Source organism: Dendrobates tinctorius, unplaced genomic scaffold (assembly GCF_039654945.1).
Source record: "Dendrobates tinctorius isolate UK_male_01 unplaced genomic scaffold, ASM3965494v1 ptg000026l, whole genome shotgun sequence".
Lineage (NCBI taxonomy): Eukaryota > Metazoa > Chordata > Amphibia > Anura > Dendrobatidae > Dendrobates > Dendrobates tinctorius.
In genome coordinates, this window is record NW_027361694.1 from 16,095,106 (window position 1) to 16,119,222 (window position 24,117).

Genomic DNA, 24,117 nt, shown 5'->3' on the forward strand with positions numbered 1-24,117 from the left:
CTTAACCCGTTTTGGCTGCAGCTAATCGATAAGAATGGCGGCTTTATCCCTGAGTTGCAGGAATATCTTAATCTTAATAGAGGCTCGGCTTCTGTTGGGATCGTCTGGGAGGCCTTAAAGGCATACTTAAGGGGAATGTTCATACGAGAGATTTCTAAAATAAAGACAGCCTCCAGGGCAAAATCACAACTTACATTTAGGGAACTGGAGGATGCGGAAAGGGCCCTTGCAACGCAGAGCACACCTGCCACTCGGAAGCGACTGGGGGAGGCGCAGTCAAAGGTGACCAAACAGACATTAGAGGCGGCGGCGCAAAAACGGCTGTTTCAATCTACTCAGTATTTTGAGAGTGCGGAAAGTGTGGGGCATTTGCTTTCTGTCGTGACATCGGCACAGAGAGGGTCGGCGGTTATAGCGGGTCTTCAAGATGTGAATGGGCGACTGCTCACTGACGCACCGGGGATTTAAAAAATTCTAGAGATATTTTATGCTGACTTGTATTCCTCACATGCTAGGGCCCCGACAGAGGATGTTGTTTCCTTTTTGGAGGCTGCCAATCTCCCAAGGTTGACTCCTGAGGACAGACGCTCTCTAGATAGACCTCTAGGTCTGGACGAGTTGGAGGAGGCTCTGGGAACCATGTCCAATGGTAAGGCTCCTGGGGTAGATGGGTTGCCAGCTGAGATATACAAGCGGTATAGAACGGTATTGCTCCCTGCTCTATTGACAGTGTTTAATGATAGTCTGGAACGGGGTGTTCTCCCACCGTCTATGCGAGAAGCTGTCATTGCCGTGCTGTTGAAAAAGGATAAAGACCCAACTCTGCCTGCGTCGTATAGGCCCATCTCCCTGTTGACGCTAGACATTAAACTTTTAGCGAAGGTCCTGGCCATTCGACTCTCAAAGGTAGTAGCTGTGTTAATACACCCTGACCAGACGGGGTTTATGCCCAACAAATCGACGGCTATGAATATTAGGAGATTATATCTGAATATGCAGGTGAGGCCTGATAATGCCGGGAAGAGGGTGGTTCTGTCCCTAGACGCCGCTAAGGCATTTGATAGTGTGGAGTGGGACTATTTATGGGCGACGCTTCACTGTATGGGCTTTGGCCCGGGCTTTATTGGCTGGATCAAGCTCTTGTACTCGGAGCCGAGTGCTCGGCTGAGGGCTAATGGTCAGTTGTCTGACCCTTTTTCACTTCATAGAGGAACAAGGCAGGGATGCCCTTTATCCCCGCTGCTGTTTGCTCTCGCGGTGGAGCCGTTGGCCTCGAGGATAAGATCGGATGCTGGCATAGAGGGATTCCGGTATGGGGAGCATGAGGAGAAGGTAGCATTATATGCGGACGACCTGTTATTATTTTTAGCGGACGCGGACAGATCATTACAAAACACGATGACACTTCTTGGGGCGTTTGGGGAGGTCTCGGGTCTGGTTATTAACTGGGAGAAGTCTGCGCTCCTCCCACTGGACTCAAGCTCCTGCGATGTGGTAGGTGTGCCGGTTGCAACGTCCCTTCAATATTTGGGCATAAAAATATCCAATAAGCTGACAGATTATGAGAGTCTAAATCTTGTCCTGTTGTTGGACAGGATCAAACAGAAGGTTAAGGCCTGGGCAAAGTTACACCTCTCTGTAGTGGGAAGAGTGAATCTGTTGAAGATGGTAGTTATGCCGCAACTCTTATATGTCCTTCATAATTCCCCTGTCTGGCTTCCTCAGAACAGGTTTCATAAAATTAATATGATTTTTAGAGAGCTCGTTTGGCTGAAACAAGGCACGAGAATTAAACTTGAACACTTGCAAAAACCTAAGGATGAGGGGGGACTTGCGTTGCCCAACCCATGGCTTTATTTTTTGTCTTCCCAGTGCCAGCATGTAGCAGGAGGGATGGAGGGCGAGTTGGCGGATTTGGTGGGAGGTCAGAAGATCCTTCAATTTTTAGTGGGACGGGGATCACTGGTGTCGAGTCTGGAGTCGGGTAGATTTCGATCTCTTGCATCCAGGTTTCCTACGGTGCTTCTAATGGTGAGAGTATGGGATAAGCTGAGGCAGCTGAGAGTAATACGCGGTCTTACAATACTCCCCCATATGGGACAATCAGCATTTGACATGTATGAAAACGGTCAGAGGCTTTGCTCACTGGAGGCGGATTGGCATATGGTGGGTGTCGCAGCTGGTGGAGGGAGGGGTTTTTAAAACTTTCGAGCATCTGGGACGGGAATTTCCCCTCCAACGCTCTATGTTTTATCAATATTTGCAGCTGCGTCACGCGTATATGGTGCAGAGCAAAAAAGTTGACCTAACCATACACCATGACGTCCTTATTCATAGGCTCGGTATGCAAGGGTCCACCAGAGGACTGATTTCAATGGTGTATGGTGGCTTACTTGGACAGGTCCTGTCAAGGCATCCTATTGGCGCACTGATAAAGTGGGAACAACAGCTGGGTACGATATCAGTGGAGCAGTGGGACTCGATTCTACAGATGATTCCCAGATTGTCTCTTAGTGAGCCTGGCCGCCTGTCTCAGCTATATGTCCTCTATAGGACATACAGGTCTCCCGAATGGTTGTTTAATAGAGGGTTGCGGTCGGATTCAAGGTGCCCCAAGTGCACAACAGATAATGCGGACATTTTACACATGATGTGGACATGTTCTTGCCTGCAGATATTTTGGATCGTGGTCCTTGGCCTTATACACTTGGTCACGGGACAGGATATTCCCAGGGACCCCATGATTTGTGTTCTGGGTTATGTTGATGAGGTGGGAGGGGATCAATATCTTAAAATTGCTGTGGCCAGAATGCTATTTGTGGCCCGAAAGCTGATAGCTTATCACTGGATTTCTGACAAAATCCCCTCAAGAAAAGAATATATTAAAAGGTTGAACCAAATATTATATAGGGAAAAGTCTGTGTATCTTAGGAGAGGTGCGCCGCATATTTTTGGGAAAATATGGGAGGGATGGTTGAAGATTCCCAGCCTGGCAGCCTCGAATCTTCTGGATTAGTGGGTGGGCTTTGGAGGTGGTCTCCTGTCGGTTGTTTCTTGCCTTTTCTCAAGTGATTTGGCTGTGTGATACCATTGGGTTTATTCGCTATGTACCAGTCCATGCCATCGGACAAGGGGAGGGGGGTGTTATGGGGGAAGGGAATGTTTGATAACATGTTGTAAGTTGTACATGCCTGTCATTTCCAAAACTTTTAATAAAAACTATCTGATTAAAAAAAAGAAATTGATGGCAGTAAAGTTCAGATGACTGTTGTGGGGGGAGGGGCAGAATAGCGGTATTTCGCTGTGGCACATTACAAACCTTTCAATCAGCTCTCCTCTCATAGTACTGTCAGCTCTGCTGTACTGCCCCTCAAATTATATTCTCTCTGCAGTGAGAGCAGAGCAGGGTGTCATATGTCTCACAGAGGAGTAGCCTGTTCTAGGCAGGAAAATGTCATTATTACATTTTTACATTAATGGACAAGCTAGTCACCTACACTAGTCTTCCCAACAGCAAATATTAAAGTGACTCAACTGTACATTGTACATCAGAGTTACTTAAAAGGGTTGTCCATCCTTGTGGTTAAAATCTGCAGTCATTCTATGTGACTACAGACTTGTGAATTCTCACAGCATGCACACTATGCACTGTCAGGATACTCAGGTGCCAAGAGTGGGTGGGTACGTGACCGCAAGTAGGTGATTTGCATACATGTGGCCATGTACTGACTAGATGTGTGTTGTCTCGATCACTATAAGTGAATTGAACAAAGCTGGATAAGTTTAGTTGGAATGTGGCCAGAAGTATGTAAATCGCATACTAGTGATCACGTATCCGCCCAATCCTACTGCTGGCGCTGGAGAATCTTGGCATTGTGCGGTGTGCACACTGTGAGGATTTACTTTAACCAAAACGCTTGACAACCCCTTTTAACTTCTTCCTGCCTATATAGTATGGGAAAAATGTCACAGAATTGCTGTCATAATCACCATTCTGATTTCTGCCATTTTATATGAGACTGTTCTGGGATTCAAAGATTTTGGTTGTCTGAAGTTGTACTAGAAGTAGTCATGGCCACGATATATTCCTCAGCTGAGATATGTTTATTTGTAATCTTTCTTCATCTATGGTCTCATAGGATTTTCCTGAGAGAAGCACTTTTTATTGGAAGGAAAGCTATTATTATGTGCTGTATGGGGAGAGTGACCGCTCTATATCTCAATGGAAAAAAATAGTAAATCATATAAAAATATAGGCCTGATTCATCAAAGTGTTTTCGCCTGAAATCTGGCATAAAACACTTTGATAAGTCACAACTCTACACTGCGCAAAAAATTTGCAATTTTTGAGGTTTACATGCCAGTTTTGCCTAGCTTAGTAAAAACTGGCAAAGCAGGGCAAGAACAGAGGCATGATGACACAGGTCGCCAAGTTAATAAGTATACAAATAATATAATAAAAAGTATATTCTATATAGCGGTAATGCAATCTAAATTTCATATATTCAGTGTTTGTATACATCTTAGCATAGGTAGAATACTGCTGTATTCTTTGGTTTGTATATTATGTGGCCATAGTAGCTTGCACCTGCTCACTCTTGCTTTTTTCGGTTAGAAGGTCTGGTCATTTTCAGCTAAGATGTTGCTACAATTAGTATGTAAAATGAACATTATGAATTAAAATGTAAATAATAATATCGAGAATACCTTCATGCCCTGAATGTTCTTCAGCATAACATCCCCAATTTTCTGATTATCACTTTTCATATGTGAGTTGGACTTGCCCTCCCTGTCAAAAATGCAATTTTGAAATAGGAAAGAAAGAATGTACGGTACGTTGAAATTAATAGCATTATTAATTTTAGAAACAAGCACTCCACCCAAAAATATTAATAAATAGATTCAAATAAAATAATAGACATTCAAACTAAATAAATTAAAACAGGCTTTTAACAAGACTGAAAGAAGATTCAATGGAAGGGTATACGATAAGGTATCACAACCCCAAGAGAAAACAGACAAAGCATGGTTGCCATTTTGTGGTCATCTCATTTTGCCCATATAATTTTACGTTTTATAATCATGTACTGGATGGTCAAAAAATGGTTTTCTTTGCAAAAAGGAAAACCTGGATGCAGAAAACACATTTAAAATGCTGTAGGTTTTCATAATAGAGCAAATAATATACAAATTTGCTCACATTTCAAAATGCATACTAGTTTGTGTACAATTCCACGGCCCAAATCTAAAATTTATAAGCGATTTGTTGTATATATTTTTTTTTTAATTTGACAAAATAATATTCTTTATTTTCTCGGGATCATGCAAATTTAGACACCAAGCAGCGGCACCTGGAGAAATTCAGATAAAACAAACATATCTTACCAAATGACAAGTCTCTGGTCAATCTCCTTTAGGAAATTTTGGTGGAATTTATGTAAGGGCTCAAAGTTGGCGAACATTAGGTTTTTTAGTTGCTCAGGCATGGAGTCATCTTTGTTTGCAGCATTCTGAAACCACTGAAAGGGAAACGCATACATGACAGATTTCTATATCGCAATGGAGATCATGGAGATCTGGGAGTGTGGAGATGGTTGTGTAACCCATTGTAACATTTTGTATTGAATCTTTAACATCCAACTTAGATGTTTTCTGAGAATACAAAGGGGTTTTGGTGAAGTGTTTTTGTGTGTATATATGCCCATTTTCAAGGTTGCCAAGAGGGAATTACAGCTGGTCCTGCTGACCAGGGCGCAGGAACATTGGACAAAAAAATGCTACACTGTTTACAAAGGGTCTTAGTAAGTATTAGAGGGAGGAAACCTGACCATCTTGACTGTATTGACGACATAATCCATATAACAGCCTATTTTGTATGCATCCATTATGTACATATCTGTATATAAACCATTTATAATAATCTACACATATAACAGACGTGAAAGCAAGAACCCCTTAAACATGATATGGCGTAATGGGGAAGGGGAACACCCAACCACCAACGCCAATGTGCATAAGCTCAGGAAATCAAATGAAAACCAGGAGAAAACACAGAGCATGCAATAAAAAATAGTCAAATTTTATTAGAGTAAAGTACTACAGATAACATGTATATAACAATGTGCTAATGAGAACAAAAGCAGACAGTATCCACCCAAAGTACCCTAAACCTCCATGTAGAGCACATCGTTATATACATGTTATCTGTAGTACTTTACTCTAATAAAATTTGACTATTTTTTATTGCATGCTCTGTGTTTTCTCCTGGTTTACCTATAACAGACGGTTTAACTAGATTAGAAATTGCATTATTCCTAAATGAAGACTTCCAGGTTTGTTGAACGCAATATGCCAGAGGAGAACTTACCACTGTAATAACTTCTAGGTCTTTAAGGTAGGTGCATTCTGTAGCAGAAACCTCCTTTGCAATACAGTAGGCTTTGTCTGTGGGAAATCTCTGCAGAGGACATATTAACGCAATGGAAGTTACATAGGTTGAAAAAAGACGTAGGTCCATCAAGTTTAACATTTCTTCACCAATTGTACAATTTGTCACTAAATTAAGTATAACCCACAATGTTATGTTTCCTCAGGAAAGCATCCAGCCCTTTTTCATTTAGCTGTCGGCATTGCCTGTTTCCCACCCATAATGAATGCCCATGGTACTTAGTATGGTCTTTGAAAGGAATAAGTCATGTGCCAGTCCTTTGTATTGGCCACACATATATTTATCCATATAAATGATTAATGATAAACAAGCCCAACTTTTCCAACCTCTCATCATATGACAGACCTTCCATCCCTTGTAATAATCTTGTTGCCCGCCTTTGAACTGACTAACTTCTGAATATCCTTTTTAAAATATGAAGCCCAAAACTGGATCCTATATTCTAAATGTGGCCTCACAAGTGATTTATAGAGGGGTAACTATGTTGAGATCACAGGACTTTATCTCTTTGTTACACCCTAAAATCTTGTTTGCTTTTGCAGCTGCTGCTTGACATTGAGTACTGCTGCTCAGCTTACTTGTAACCAGAATACTGAAGTGCTTCTCCTGTTCTCTAGTCCCAAGTATGGTCCCATTTAATGTAGCAATAGAATTACTCTGTCCTACGTGCTTTACTCTACCTTTATCTACATTAAATATCAATCTTAAAATACTAACATTGTTAGAGAAGACTAAAAGATCAGTGTATTTGTCGTATAGTTAGGGCTTGGAAAGTCTTTTCATATATATCATTAAAAACAAAAGTATACCTTTTTACGGCTATCTTCCTCATCATCAGTTCTGATGCAGATAGGTTCATTCAACAATGGGCTTATTAGTGGAGAAGAAGGCTTCCCATCAGGACTTAAGTTCGGTGACAGTGTAGAGTTGAGTCCAGTCGTTCCTCCTTGAGAGTTGATAGATAGTTCTGAAAGGTGTGGGCTCCCTGTCAAAGAACCTGCCAGGAGCAAAAACAGAAACATTCAGTGCTCTGTTTTCTGCCAAGCTCAGAAACATCGATGCTTACAACGATACTAAAGTACAAACACACTGGGAGAAATGTACTGAACTGTGATATACCGGAGAACTGTCAATGACAGATTCAGTGATTAGATGATACAATAATTGTCAGGAAAGGATCAAGCAATTAAAAATTTCAATTATGGTAATATTTACTAAAAACATCAATATCATGTAAGGTAAGGAAATATTTTTTTTTTAGGTACAAAGTGCACAATGTTATCAGAGCACAGCATTTCTTCTCCAGTATGCATCTATGACTATTCAATATAAGAATTACAAGTTTGTTGAAGCCATTTATGTGTTTTTGTAGATAATGCAATGGCTTTTCAATGCCATGCCATTAAGTGGAGCATACTATATAACAGTAATGGAGCTGCAAAGCAACTACTGAATACACATTTGCTACAAAGGATCTAAACAGAAGAGACTTTCTATCATACGAAACTTCATAGCATTCACAAAGTGACAGGGCCGAGCAAACTACATTACCAGTACTACACACAACAGACGTGGTATACCTTTTGCCGTCATTCCATTCATGCTCCATTGAACGCTTGTGACAGAAATCCTAGCACAGCTAGTCTACACTCAGCGAAGAGAAATGGGCAGATGAACAGCAATGGCAGTAAACAATCGGCACATCATGTCTTTGGAGAGATGAGATGGAAACCATGAGTGCACTTAGAAGAAAACCTGAAATACCAGTGCCTGGGAGGACGCAATACGTAAGTGTCATGTCTGCGCGCTTTAACACAAATTAACAGCCAATACACAATGTTCTCGACTAGTCATTTCTAATAGGGACAGTTTATGAAATGAGCCGCTATAGCAGTGTTCTAAATTCCCCCAATATTTTAGTTTTGTACCTGTAATGTTTAATTTTATTAAAGCATACGGGTTGCCAAATCACTACAGATATAGAAGCCTCCCTAAAATGAATAAGTCAATGTGTGCGTAATGCTTCAGAATACTGGATCAATAAAAGGCACTGAAGTGTGAATGAGAGCTAACAGCAATCTTGTGTGTGGGGTCATGTGCAACTTTATCCGTTTAGGAGACAAATTTTACGCTGTTATCTTCAAAGCAGCCTACTGAAACCTGCTCCGACTTAGTGGATAAATCAGTATGCAAAACAATTCTGAAAACGTAGTATGACTAAAGCCCAAGTGTTAGGATAAATTACTATGCAGCCATCGATGGCCCAAACAGTCTTCCTGCACTCCGTTAACTTTGTGAAGATCCTCTCAATTTGATATAATTAAAAGGTTAAAATTCAGTGTTTTTCCTACTATGTGCGGACAACTCCAGGCAAAACCAAAAAGTAAAGGGGTTATAAACTGGCTTTTTCGCCTTATGAGGCTAAACACTGATTGAAAGGTAGCTGATAACTACCTGCCTTTTCTGCCCTGTGACGATCTCTCCTGTTTCAAAGTGGTCACGGCCCATTCTACTGGCGATTCTCCCGCTTCCTGTGACTTCACATCGACATAGAAGTTCTTTCTGTTCTGCTATGTTGAAAGGGTGTGTGTGTGGGGGGGGCACTGCTGATGCCATGCTGCTTGACAGCTGGCTCCCGCTGTCTAACTGCAGGGAGCCAGCTCTCAATCAACATCACATCAGCAGTGATGCCCCGTTGATCAAGATACTGCTCCTTAAAACTTGTGCTTTTTGATCTACAGCATCTGACAGTGTACACTTAAAGTCTACTCCATCACACTGTTTAGAGATAGCCACAGCCGATAGTTGAGGTGCCAGGTGTTGAAACATCACCAGTGTGCTATTGAGGATCTGATCTACGTATAGGTTATCAATCATAGTACTGGAAAAATGCTTTAATCTGTCTCTCAACCCAACATAATACTCACCTGGGCCCTAAACTTTTGATAATCTGGGGGAAGTGCAGGGAGTGAATGGATTGCAAAGACATCTCATAGGTTTTCCACTAGAACATATGAGCAGTAACAAAACAGTGCAATTTCAAAGGGGTACGGGTGAAAGAACACAAACATTAAAAAAATTGGAGAGTCCATGTCAGTCCGAAGATTTTCTAAATGTTCCTAAAACAAACATTGACTGATAAATGGAAGGGGGCTTAGACAAGGAATGATTTAAAGGGAATCTGTCAGAAGAGTTTGCTATGGAATCTGACAGAACCATGATATGTGTAGGGACACATACAATGATGTACCACTAAGTATATTGAGTGCAGCAGTCATGATAGAGTCACGGTTTTCTCTGCTGCAGATCTAGCAGAGCTTATTTGCCGATTGGTGTATAACCCCGGCCCACACCACAGCTTTCTGTGTACACTGTATAGTGACAGAAAGCAGAGTGCTGGGAGAGTGGTTAGACTACCATGCACAGTTCCAAATGGTCATGTGAAGATAATCTACTGCTTATAAAATGATGATTGATACAGTAAAACACAGTCCAATATGTGGCACATTTGTAATATCAGGGACTGTGCTCCTACATTTTGGTCCTCTCACATTACATAGCAACAACCTGCTGACAACTTGCCTTTAAAAAGGGTTGTCCGACATCTGAAGGAATATAACTGACAGCGGGAAAAGCTTTAAAAGAAACAAACATTGTTTCCTGCTAAAGAGATGATCTTTTATTGTATATAACCGAACATGTCTGCCATATGCCCACTAAGCATCTCTGCTAAGGCCAACAAGTATCTAATGCAGTCTCATTCATGTACTGCATGATGTCCCTCCAGAAAAAGGGACTATTGGAGCATCTGCATCGGAGTAGCTAGGGACTTAACAGGGTGTTTAGTTTGTTTTAAACATTACTTGCAGTTTGTTTCCGTTCTTTTACTCCACAACGACTATTTAACATTCAGTCCGGCACAGAACAAATGGGTAATGTCTTTCTGATTGGCTGAAGGACAGATTAAACCCTATACCCTTGGGCAATGGGGCAGGACTCAGTGATTCATTTTGTCATACTGCAGTCAGCACACAAGAAGGCTTCTGCTGCAGACAGTTGTCTTACAGCCAGATACAGTGAGAGTGAGGGTGAATGAGAGGAGATGGCCAAGCTCTTAAGGCACAGAGTTTTTCTTATATATTGCTCAGTTTAATTGCAGGCAAATATGCAAAATAGGATGAAACATCAGAACAGAATAACGGAGGAAGCGCTTTGATATTTTTGTGTTTAGCGGTCCATGATGTTGCGAGTATGCATGGAGGGTGACACCTGACAAAAAGAGTTGCACGCAGGAAAACTAAACAGTCACACATATTCAGACCTGCTCAAGCAGTTTACTGTAAAAAATAATATTATGGCCATATATTTGCTTCTAAAAAACTAATACACAATATTCAAATCACATTTAAGAGATGACACAAATAATGTGCCAGTTTTATTAATGCTAGAGAACAGTAGTACAGTGAAATGCTTTGAAATGAGAATATCACAAGTACTGCAATGAAAATAAAACTATCCTACAAAAGATATATAAAACATTCACTCCAGATTGTAAGAAAATACCATGCAAACAGAATGGAAATTCAGAAGGGAATTAAAAATAAAATTGATACTACGAAGCCTTGCTTAAGAGATCACCCTTGCACCAACACTTTCGCAGACAAGACTGTCAGGCAACGTGTGAGAGTATATTATACATTTTCTGTCTAACAATGTAAAACAAATACAAAACATGCGTAATCCTTCGCAAATAGTATCTACTCCGCCAGCTACTACTATCTACCCTGTAATGGTGAATCGCAACATAATCTACAAATCGTATTTTACTGTTAGGAGTTAAAAATAAATGTTTTCACTGTACACATCTCAATGATGCCCCCATGCACATTACATGTAACCAACTGATTTCTGCAGGACTGTTTTGTAACTATTCAAGCAAAGTCGGAATTTCCTAACTCTACCTTTAACATCAGATGTCAGGGGATAGGGCAAGCAGGATCAGTCATGTAGGATTTCAATATGCCCCATTTTTTGCTCCACAGACAGAAGCTGCTGCCAGCATTCTCTGGACTCTTATTCCCGGCTCCCCCATGAAATCATAAGCATGCAATTGGTGGTTCGATGCTACCCAAAGCATATAGGCACCTTAGGATAATAAGAATTGGAATATTACACTACCAAACGAACCTTCTTTCAAAATAGAGAATTAACCCCTTAGCGACAGAGCCAGTTTGCAGCTTAATGACCGGGCCAATTTTTACAATTCTGACCACTGTCACTTTATGAGGTTATAACTCTGGAACGCTTTAATGGATCCCGGTGATTCTGAGAGTGTTTTTTCGTGACATATTGTACTTCATGTTAGTGGTAAAATTTCTTCGATAAGTCTTGTGTTTATTTATGAAAAAAAACGGAAATATGGCGAAAATTTTGCAATTTTAAAACTTTAAATTTTTATGCCCTTAAATCAGAGACATGTGTCACAAAAATTTCTTAATAAATAACATTTCCCACATGTCTACTTTACATCACAATTTTGGAAGCAAAATTTTTTTTTGTTAGGAAGTTATAAGGGTTAAAGGTTGAACAATGATTCTCATTTTTACAACAAAATTTACAAAACCATTTTTTTTAGGGACCACATCATATTTAAAGTCATTTTGAGGGGTGTACATGACAGAAAATACTCAAAAGTGGCACCATTCTAAAAACTAGACCCCTCAAGGTGCTCAAAACCACATTCAAGAAGTTTATTAACCCTTTAAGTGCTTCACAGGAACTGAAGCAATGTGGAAGGAAAAAATTAACATTTACCTTTTTTTTGCAAAAAATTTAATTCAGAACCAATTTTTTTTATTTTCACAAGTGTTAAAAGAGAAAATCAACCACCAAATTTGTTGTACAATTTCTCCTGAATACACCGATACCCCATATGTGGGGGTAAACCACTTTTTCAGCACACGGCAGAGCTCGCAAGGGATGAAGCGTCGTTTGACTTTTTCAACGCAGAATTGGCTGGAATTGAGATCGGATGCCATGTTGCGTTCGGAGAGCCCTTAATGTGCCTAAACAGTGGAAACCTCCAACAAGTGACCCCATTTTGGAAACTAGACCCCCCAAGGAACTTATCTAGATGTGTGGTGAGCACTTTGAACCTTCAAGTGCTTCACAGAAGTTTATAACGTAGAGCTGTGAAAATAAGAAATCCATTTTTTTCCACAAAAATTATCTTTTCGCCCCCAAATTTTTATTTTTACAAAGGTAACAGGAGAAATCATACCCCCACAGTTATTGTGCGATTTGTCCTGAGTAAGCTGATACCCCTTATGTGGGGGGAAACCACTGTTTGGGCGCATGGGAGAGCTTGGAAGGGAAGGAGTGCCATTTTGGAATGCAGACTTTGATGGAATGGTCTGCGGGCGTCATGTTGCGTTTGCAGAGCCCCTGATGGGCCTAAACAGTGGAAACCTCCAACAAGTGACCCGATTTTGGAAACTAGACCCATTAAGGAACTTATCTAGATGTGTGGTGAGCACTTTAAACCTTCAAGTTCTTCACAGAAGTTTATAACGTAGAGCCGTGAAAATAAAAAATCCATTTTTTTTCCACAAAAATGATCATTTCGCCCCCAAATTTTTACTTTTACAAGGGTAACAGGAGAAATCATACCCCCACAGTTGTTGTGCGATTTGTCCTGAGTACACCTATACTTCATATGTGGGGGGGGACCACTGTTTGGGCGCATTGGAGAGCTCGGAAGGGAAGGAGTGCCATTTTGGAATGCAGACTTTGATGGAATGGTCTGCGGGCGTCATGTTGCGTTTGCAGAGCCCCTGATGGGCCTAAACAGTGGAAACCCCCCCAAGTGACCCCATTTTGGAAATTAGACCCCCTAAGGAACTTATCTAGATGTGTGGTGAGCACTTTGAACCCGCAAGCGCTTCACAGAAGTTTATAAACGCAGAGCCGTGAAAATAAAAAGTCTTTTTTATTTCCACAAAAGTGATTTTTTAGACCCAATTTTTAGACCCCCAAAGTTGGTAAATAGTGGAAACCCCTCAATTCTTGCTCCAACCCTAACCCCAACACACCCCTAACCCTAATCCCAACCCTAACCTTAATCCCAACCCTAATCCCTAATTCTAACCCTAATCCTAGATCGCCCTAACCCTAATTCTAACCCTATCCCTAGCCCAACCCTAACCTTAGCCTAACCCTAACCCTAGCCCAACCCCAACCCTAACGGAAAACTGAAAAAAAAATATTTTCTTTATTTTATGTTGGCCTAACTAAGGTGATAAACGGGGGGGTTTATGTACTATTTTGTTTGTTTTGATCACGATGATAGTTTATCATCGTGATCAAAATGAATGAATGGAATCTGCCAGCCGGAGCTGGCAGAGTCCCGGCGGGCGCACTGCGCATGCACCCGCCATTTTCCCCGGATCCAAGATGGCAGCACCTACCGGAGGACGTCGGCGGGACGCAGGACCACCGGGAGGGGACAGTGCACCACCGGGAGGTACGGGGGGGGGGATCGGGGACCCTCTTTCTCTCTCTTCTGATGTGCGATCACATCAGAGGAAAGAGAAATTAAATGTAAAATCGCGGCTTTTTTTTTTTTTGCGGTCGCCGTTAATAACGGCGATCGCAAAAGCGGGGTTGGTAAAAACCGACAGATTCATGTTCTCTGGGGTCTCGGCTACCCCCGGCAGCCGAGACCCCGGAGAAAATCCGACCCTGGGGGGCGCTATTCACTTTCTCCACAGTGCCGTGAATTGGCGGCGCTGTGGTTTTAATACAGATAAATACCGCCGTTAAAAGGCGTATTGCCGGTCGCTAAGGGGTTAAACAGTACAACTACACATGCACATGAGTGTAAGGCTCTTTTCACAGTAGAGTCATGGGATCTATGTTTACAGGAGCCAGGAATTATTCGATATGATCATTTTTCCAATGGATCCTATTTGCCTTAAACTGAGTCCATTAGGTTTCAGTGGAATAACTTGATAGAATAAACCAGCATGATAAGCTTTTCTGGCTGTCAAAATGCAATAGAAACCAGAAATGAGCAAATAAAAGTGTGAAGATTGCCTAGGCCAAGGGCCAATTTAACGAAGATGCAAATTGTCCATAATAAACTACGACTAAGGCTACACTATCAGTATTTAGTCAGTATTTCACATCTGTATTTGTAAGCCAAAACCCGGAGTGGGTCAAATGTGCAGAAATGGTGCACTTGTTTCTATTATACCTTGTCCTCTGATTGTTCCTCAACTGGTTTTGGCTTACAAACGCTGAGAAAAATTACTGAACAAATACTGATAGTGGGCCGTAGCCTTATAGTCCATTACCACTAAACTTTTTGGGATTTACAGTTTAACAATAAAACATTCATAGTTTTAAATAAATTCCTAAATACATTTAATTAGTAACCCACGATAGTTGTGAGACAATCACTATATAATTAAAATGGCCGATGTGCTTTTACACTGACATTAACCTGTCCTTGAACGTTCGGACAGGTGCCTGTAACTAGACGGTAGACATTTTAGTGATTACCTGGCCTAGACGAAACGATCGTGATTTGCTAAGTAAATGTATTTAGGAATGCATTTGCATTGACATTTCTTCTAGTTATTTTTTTGTTCTATTTAAGGAGCACCTCTTTAAATTGGGCCATGTATCACAACGGTAAAGAAAGATGCTCCAGCTTTTTGACTAGTCAAATTGGAAGTGAAATATATAAAGGATCTGCAATGGGAACGATAAATAACAGTTCAATCCAGAAAAATACAATACCTTCTGCCTAATAAGTGCCATAGAAAAAATAATGTTTTCAAACAAAGTACAAAGAAATACACTACATAAGAAGGGATTGAATGGTACATCACAAATCTTACCAGTGACTAGGTTGCCACCACAGTTGGTCGGCAGATTGACAAAAAAACAGATAAGCAAATGACAGCAGTACAGCAGGTTTGGTGCAGGCAATACTCCTGGCATGGGTGCAGGAAAGGAACGTACAACATGCACAGTGATACACCAAGCTGAGCGGTATATAGGCAGTCGGTGCACTCATGCTTTTAGGTCATATTCTTACACATCAATATATTAGGTAGCAGCCTGTGGATTAACACTAGCATCTGTCACCGGTCCACATGTCAGTGATTCCAGTACAGACACCAATGATAAACCAAAGCCATACATACAGCCCATTAAACAAGACACCTTTCATAGCCAACAGTGATCCAATGAACATGGATTTTTCAGACTGGACAAACCAGCAGAGGAAATCGTAGAGGCAGAAAAAGATATGATGTGAATCATAGGCATTCCCTCATGAAAGGTAGATTGCTGGCATTGGACTATTCACCAGCACATTATGAGATTTGCTCATGCCAAGGTGACAGAAGGATCTAATGAACACACCAGGTACTAGAAGGCATGTGTTATGCCATCCTAGTTTATATCTGGCTAATAGGCTCCGATTATAATCCATGGAAGGCTGGATCACTGTTACAAAAAGAAAGACATCTTTATGCATATAAGGATAATCCATCCAAAGAAAAGAAACATTAAAACAGGGCCAAGAAAAATGTAAAGTACAGGATAAAACATGCTGGAAGATGAAGACAGAAGCCCCCTTCCACATATTAGGATACATGCTGACAAAAGCAATAATTACAATGCAACATAAGCACATTTCTTTCTTACAGTTGTTAACAAATGACAAAAATGAGAATGTCTTTCCCAGAGTAGTAGATTATCAGAAAATTAGTGTCATAAGAGGTGGTTTAGAAAGTGGAACAAACAGGCAACGAAAGCCGGGCACATAAGACCACCTTGTGTGTTTCAGGTTAGTGTCATCTGCAGATTTCTCTGCATTAAAGATAAAATATATTTAGTAGACAAGCAACCAGACGAAACATATAGAGGAAAGGACGGCTCGCAGTATTACATTTGTGAGTTCTGTGTGTTATTTTGTAACAAGCATGAAGTAAGTTGTAGTAGTTGGTAATGCCAGATGGGCATAGATGTCCTGAGCACAGTAATGGAAGTGGACGGCCTCTAATGAAATAAAATAGCCAATGTCTAATTCTCTTGGATACATAAAAAGTCCAAGAGAGAAGTTTCATCTTGACCCAAGAAATATAAATGTAGGACTGAAATGTAACAATGACACACATCTAGAAAAGAATAACGACGCCTGATAGTGTATAGGCAACTAATAACATATTAAAATGCTTAACGCATACTTGGCTACCTAGAAGTTATTAACTATTGAGCACTCTCAATTCTGATTATCACTTAATTGTCCTAAATTCACTATACATTCGTCATGGGCCTTGAGAAATGGCAAAAAACAACTTCTAGTAAATTGGAATATTATAGATGTTCAATTTCTGAAGGCCAAAGGTTCTTAAATTCTAAACCCTGGGCTTAAAGGTATTTCTATACTACCTATAACTACAGACTTTACTTGTTGAAGTGACTGCGGCAGACCCCAAACAACTAGCTGTGAAGATTAGAACTAATAGAAATCCATGTGAGCCGAGGACAGCCATCTGCCGTGTCTCTTAAGACTAATGGATTTGATCATTTTTTTTTTATTTAGGGGACTGAACAACAACAGAAGGTCTAATGAAGTTAGCAATTGATTTTATGGTCTGTATAAAAGATAGCAACAAAACAAGCATAAAAGTAAGAAACGAACAGATCATTAATGCAGAAATATTAACTGTACTTTGTATAAGGATATATTTTTTGGTCTTAAGATTTTAAAGGGGACCTGAAAGATTCTTTCTGCCCAAGCCACAGGAAGACTGAATCACATACTGCTTGCATTACTGCAGCCGTTTATGTGTTACTTTGACACTGGCATTTTGGCAAGAACATACTTTGAAAAGTTGGCCAAGGACTACGGGCCCTTCAAAGACTAGGCCTTTGTTGATTACTGTTGGCTTCTCCCCAACACACTCCTCTAGACTTCCAGGTCTCCTCTCTCTTGATACACTCATAACGAGACCAGTCAAGTACAGTACTGCAGGTAGAAGTTGTGCAAGACCGGTCTCGTGCTAGTCCCCGACTACTTTCTAAAGTTTGTTTTCTGAGAAACGTTGCAGCCAGTGTCTTATGTTGACTGTTGTTTGGGCAGTATAAATCTCAAGTCAGGGTCCATTTAAACAATTAAATAGGCTAGCTTAAAAAAAGCTGTATTCTATTCCACATAGTTCTTCTCACATTGGGATTTGTTTGATCAGCAAAGAATCGGCCTATGGTTTTTTTTCGAATTGAATCTATCACCAGGTTTTTGCTACCTTATCTGAGAGCAGCATAATGTAGGGACACATACCCTGATTCCAGAGATATATCACTTAGTTTACTGGGTGAAAAAGTTGTGATACAATAAGAATTTTCCTCTGCTGTAGATTTAACGGCGCTCAGGAAAATTGCTGACAGATTCCCTTTACAAAATGTCTACTGTTAGGAGGATCTGACCTATTTTTAGCGTTTTAGTGTCATTCCGACTATAGTTTATTGAAAATGAGCTCAGATACTGGAAGTTTGGAGTCTCATATGCAACAATGGCTATAAATTCATAGATTTGATCCCCAAGAGGTAATGAGCTTTACATCTCAATACAAATGTAAAAAAAAGATATGTTGCCAATAACCATATAGATATGTATATAGTGATTTCACCACTGTAAAAATGTAGAACAAAGAGCATTCTAATAATAGACAAAGGTGCACAGGACTCCTTTAATCACAATATGAGGGTCCTAGTTTGTTCAGAGAACTGGGGTCTGGACTGTGCCATTTTGCATTATTATTGGAACACTCAAGTACCTTCCAAGGTTTGCGAAGTGAAAATCGTCTACAATTGAAAAATCTCATTAATTACAAGACAGATTTATTTTAAACTGACTTTTTTTAAGGACCATTTTTAGAAAATCTGTCTAATTAGGTATGTAAGTACACAAAAAAAAAGATTAAATGTTGCAATAGGTACAATATATGGAAGCATATACCTTTAATCAACTGCCCGAGTAAGTAGTTTGGCACGTCTGATTTTATTCTTATAATCACTAACACACTACCTAATAATCATTACAAACCTAAAAGGCAATAGAAGTCTCCAGGTCGAAGAAAATAAAATTTGATTTAATGGTAAGTTTCTAAAAACCCTCCACGACAGCACCACAGGAGGATGACTGCCCACCCCAATACGGACAGGAAACAATAAGAAGTCAAACAGCTCCTACAACACCCTCTCTCCAGTGTTACCAGTAAGTCTAATTCTATTTTCACAAATCATCCTCCACGACAGCAGAACAGGAGTAATACCATCCAATAAAGTCAGGGAGGGACAATAACCTGGAGAACTTTTCTCCGAGAGGCCAAATCTTTAATGGACATCAAGTCTAGTTTAGGCTAGTTTCACACTAGCGCTTTTGAGTGCAGCGACGGCTTGCGCACGGCCGCCGCTAAGCCCCACCCCCTGCCACGCCTCCGCCGGTAGCTCCACCTACCGCGCATGACGCTGCATGCGTCCCCTATCTTTATCACTGGGGGCACATACTGCGCAAGGCCTGCGCCCCCAGTGATAAAGATAGGGGACGCATGCAGCGTCATGCGCCGGTAGGCCGAGCTACCGGCAGAGGCGCGGCAGGGGGCGGGGCTTAGCGGCGGCCGTGCGCAGGCCGTCGCTGCGCTCAAAAGTGCTAGTGTGAAACTAGCCTTATAATGTTTAGAGTAGGTATGCACTGAGGACCAGATCTTCTCGATGGAAGCGCTTGCGTTTATGCCCAGGAGACAGATACAGCCCTAGTAGAGTGAGCTGTAAATTTTTCTGGGGGCAAAATATTCTGGTTTTGATATGCTTCGCAAATTATTTAAAAAAAAAAAAAAAGTTGGCAATGGTACTCTCTGAAGTCGTCTTTGCTTTGTTTTGATCGTGGTGCTTAACAAAAAAATCTAATTCTTCCTCCAAGGCAAAGATTTCTTCTTATCGGAGGTCTTTTCTAGTAAACCATCTAGCGCAGGGGGCAAATATATATGCTCCCCGAAAGGAAATAGAACAAAGCTTAACGTTGGAAACCACATCTCAATTCCATGATTTCAGCCAGAAGGCTCACCTCACAGAGTTTGACAGAACTGAAGATCTCGCTCTCACTGTCTCTGCCAACGAATCTGCCAGGAATTCTGTGGCCTTCTAGAGAAGAGACAGGGAAGCTAGTAGATACTTTCTGGGAGTGCCCATACTGAGATGATCTTCTAATTTACTCAGCCACTGGAAAATAGATCTCATCACACATGTAGAAACAAAATTTGTTTTCAGTAAAGCTGATGAAGATTCTCTGGATTTCCTCAACAGGCTGTTGAATTTCCACTCAACGGGTCCTTAGGCTGAGAATTATCTTCAAACGGTAAGGTTGTCTTTTATGCCACTCTCGCCACCTTGATGTCCACTATTGGAATCTCGGACAAACACCTGACTATCACCTCTTCCACCGGGAATCTGTCTTTTAGCTAGCCATTTATTTCTCAAGTAATTCCCACTCATCCAAGATCAGACTTTGAATATTTTCGTGTATTGGAAACACCATCCTCTTTATTTATCTGAACCCAGGAACATTTCATTCTGGACCGTCCGAGAGGTCTCTGCTTCTTCAAATTCCATAGTATTCCTTACTGCTGTAAGGAATTCCTCCATATCTTCGGATGAGAAATAATATTCCTTGTTCTCAAGGGCCAAGTCTGGAGTCAAGGTTAATTATCCTTCTTCCAGCAATTCTTTGGTAATAGATATACAATCTCCCTGAGAAACTGAGTCCGACTTCTCTTCTAGACTAATTTTAACCATCCCCTTAATTTCTTCCATTAAGGAAAGCTGCTCCACTTTAACAAGCTTGTCTGTGCATCTCTGGCATAGTGGTTTCCTATAGGAGGATGAACACTTCCTAGCACAAATTGCACATTTACGGCTTGCCACTTTAACTTTACTTTTTGGTGCAGGATCTTTCTCCTCCTGAGAGGGGTGAAGAAAGAAGATAAGGCTAAAGAAATACAACCTGCACCAAAGAGTAAGACCTACCTATGGCACAAAACATACTGTGACTTTGTTAGCGTTGGGCAGGGCAGATGTGCAACAGGAAGAACATAAACCCTCAATAAGCCAAAAGGATAAGTCCTACCTTAGGGTGTCCCCTGTCCCGGGAACTTATATCCAAGTGACTGGAACCAGTGCAACGTCATCCCACCGGATGAGACTCCTCCCTATGGTCTGAAGGTGAAAACTAGGGAGCATTCCTTGCAATCACTAGCAGAGTGCCTGTCGACTGACTCCCTTCCATGAGATCCGGCTGTAACGCCGAAAATGATAATGCGTTCCACCCTGGAACGCAACAGAAAGTGATATTGTATAGCAGAGCTCAGCATCTAACATCACTTCCAGTAATCACGCGCACCTACACACGGAGGAGGGGTAAGGCTGGGGAGCTCAAGGAGACCCGCAGCCTGCAGCTATTTTACTTTAAACAAAGGCGAAAGAAGAACGGAATGGTCTTGTGGCAGGAGCAGCAAGCGAGGAGGGAAGTGCAGTGATCGTCCTTCGCTGCAATGCCTGAATTTCAGGTATACAGCAGGCTCTGCTGCCGACCACAGAGCACCACAGGATTTCCTCCTTATGCCCTATAGGGACAATAATTCCTGTCCCTATTAGTTTTGAGAGTCATCCCTCCTGTGGTCTGTCGTAAACAGCGATTATAGAAAATTAATTTCAATTTTTTTCTCGTTTAGAAGAGAGAGAGCACTTATTGTAATTATGATTTAACAGTTGAGTATATAATTTATATTGTAGAATATTTAATATCTGACAAGAGCAATGAATGCAAGATTAAAAAATATTTAAAGTGCATCTAGTGGGAACTTCTCTTAATCTCTGACTGTGGGCCACACAGCTATACCACACCCACATTATTTATAATGAAGAAATCGCACATGATGATCATTTCAATGCTGTCTGTGTATAAATGCCATAACTAACAGGCCAAATAACCTAAACTTTTTTTTACACACAATCGGCCCCCACTAGAAGTACTTTGGCCTTGTAATTATCTAAAAATGTTAGCAGTTTATTTTTCCTAGAGCCTAAAATTGCTACAAAAAAGCAATGAAAATTTAAATACTTGTAGAATCCTCTGTCTATAACTTATTTGTGACCAAATATCAAGTTCTCAGAACACATTTAGTTCCTTGATCTAAAAGAACAAAACTGTTTTTTTAACTTTTTTTTTTATATATATAGGAGAAAAAAATAATCTAATAAAAATTTAAAAACTAGGTCATCATGGCCATGTGTGAAACTCTTAACAGAGTTTAGTAGGCACTGCAAATAAGTAGGTATATTGTCGAACATATACAACACTAATAGTACCGTAATTTATGGCTTATTAAACACTAAGGCTTGGTTAACATTATTACACTGCTTTTCTAAAAAAAAAAAACAAAAAAAACCCTACTACTACAAGGTGTGGAGCGTCAAGTTCTAAAAAGGCTGCATCATGAATTAATTAGTGCAATTGTAGCTCAACACCATATGTTACTCCATAGAGTTCATTACAAACTTTTCTAGTCTATATAAAAAGACTAAACATCACTAAACATATACTTCATACATGACAAAATATACCGTATATAAAAATTACTGTACTATTAAAAATACAAACTGGCTAATACTCCGAGAACTAAGTCCTACAGACATGTAAACATAAAGTGCAAACTATGTCTAAAAAGTTTTACCATAGTAGTCAACTGTATCACATGCATGTTTTTACTGAACTACATATCCCACTTCATTCCTAACTGCCTAGCAGCTAAATACATGGGCGCCATCTTCATCACTAAAACTTAGAACAGTGTCCTCATCATTAACTTCCTCAGCGTACTCTTCTAGCTGAAGGCTACCAAATGAGTAGTTATTTCTAGGCATCGGTGACGAATTTAACACTATTGGGTTCCCATAAACAAGGGGGTGACTAAAAGAGTCGCCAATATCTGAATCTGTATCACTTGATTCACTACCACTACTAGTAGAACCATCAGCCATGGCTACACCACTCAAGTGCTCATCTACTTTTACAGAGGAACGCAAGACTGGGCTGTATTTAGATTGCCTACTCTCGAAAACCCCATTTGACATCATTTTAGCTTCCAATGCAGCCATTTTGGAGAGATGGTCTAACCTCTGTTCTTCAGCTCTACGGTCTGTTACGGGTGTTGAGGCTATCTGACTTAAAATAAAAGGATCAGTATCAGAGTGGTTGCGATGGCCACTCTTTAGTCTCTGAATATGTGGTTTATCTAATGGCATGTCGTACTGTGCATAATCATAGTCACAACTGCCGATACCATTGTCCGGAACTCTACACTCATTATTATTGTATACATTTTCTGGAGATCCAACATATCTTGGAGATCCACTCCTATTAAAACCCATATTAGGACTTGATCCTTTGCTACCAGATGACAATGGACTAGCAAAAGGACTACGGATATCTGGGCCACTAAACAATTCATCTATTAAAGAGCTGTGTCTGGGCATTTTAGGGCTGTGGCTAGCGTGAAAAGACATGCAAGCCGAGTCATCATCAATGTATTCTTCTATAATATTAGAAGAAGACCGAACAGAGGACATTTGTTGCTTCAATTTGGAATGTTTAGGATAATCATCTGTCCTATAGCTTCCATTACAAAGAAAACCACCCTCATCCTTGTCATTTGTTTGGGACTGTGAGCGTATTAAAAGTGCTCTGTGTAAATCATATTCGCTATCTACATCACTGCAGTCAATGTAGGGAATTGAGTTACTGCTGCCATGAGCAGCCCCGGATGCTGGACCTGTGCTTGGCTGGTGTGCGTTCTTCATGTTCTGCTGTATATGGTCTTTGGCTGCTTCTTCTCCATCCATTGTCAGATGTGTTCCTTCTTTTGTTCTCCTCTCCAAAGGTACTTTATTGGGAGATGGACTTTTATGTTGTATTAGCACCTCTGTTACTAACTTCTCTTCCTTGCAAGGCAATAAGGTTTGTATCTCATCTGGTTGAGAACTCTCTATAAGAGTTATCTTAGGGCTCTGCTGTATAAAACAAACATAAAATAACACATTTTTATCTTCAGTAACAACAGTAAATGAATAATAAAAAAGCTAAGTCTGTCGGCAGTAGTAAAGCAAAGTGCTTGATACAACTATCTCTGCAGCGGAGAATAAACCACAAATGCTTCGTTGAGGCTAAAATATAATAAGAATAGGCTTGCAGTAAGTGGTTAGAACCAATTCATTAACTGAGTGTTTCTTATGGGTTACTGCTTCAATTATATTTATTCCCTAAAAAGACTGACACATTTTGACTAAAGGTGTGAGCTGGACTAGGTCAGATATTGTTTTCAGTCTTTTATAATAAAACAATGTTTCCAATCACTAGAGATGACTCCACACATTGCAGTCAAACCATGTTGCTTTAAGCAACGGCTTTTTAAGCTGCGTTAGGCTAGTTTCACACTAGTGTTTGGAGGCGCAGCGTACGTCCGTCGTGAAGCTCTGCCCCCTGCGGCGCCTCCTCCCGTCAGCTCCGCCTATGGACGCATGCCGCTGCATGCGACCTG

General features: G+C 40.7%; 1 protein-coding gene across 4 annotated transcripts in view; it reads right to left on the reverse strand.

Annotated features, from left to right (window-relative positions):
- FARP1 (FERM, ARH/RhoGEF and pleckstrin domain protein 1) overlaps positions 1–24,117 on the reverse strand; it is a 322,334-nt gene that overhangs the window by 34,254 nt on the left and 263,963 nt on the right. For 2 of the 4 annotated variants that reach the window (XM_073569548.1, XM_073569546.1), the window contains exons 13-17: positions 23,353–23,587; positions 7,258–7,445; positions 6,368–6,457; positions 5,386–5,519; positions 4,708–4,789 (exon numbers count right to left, since the gene is read on the reverse strand). In XM_073569548.1, the coding sequence (XP_073425649.1) occupies positions 4,708–4,789; positions 5,386–5,519; positions 6,368–6,457; positions 7,258–7,445; positions 23,353–23,587 (729 nt within the window). Of the gene's footprint in view, positions 1–4,707; positions 4,790–5,385; positions 5,520–6,367; positions 6,458–7,257; positions 7,446–23,352; positions 23,591–24,117 lie in introns of all 4 variants that reach the window. The other 2 variants (XM_073569547.1, XM_073569545.1) reach the window with 1 other exon arrangement.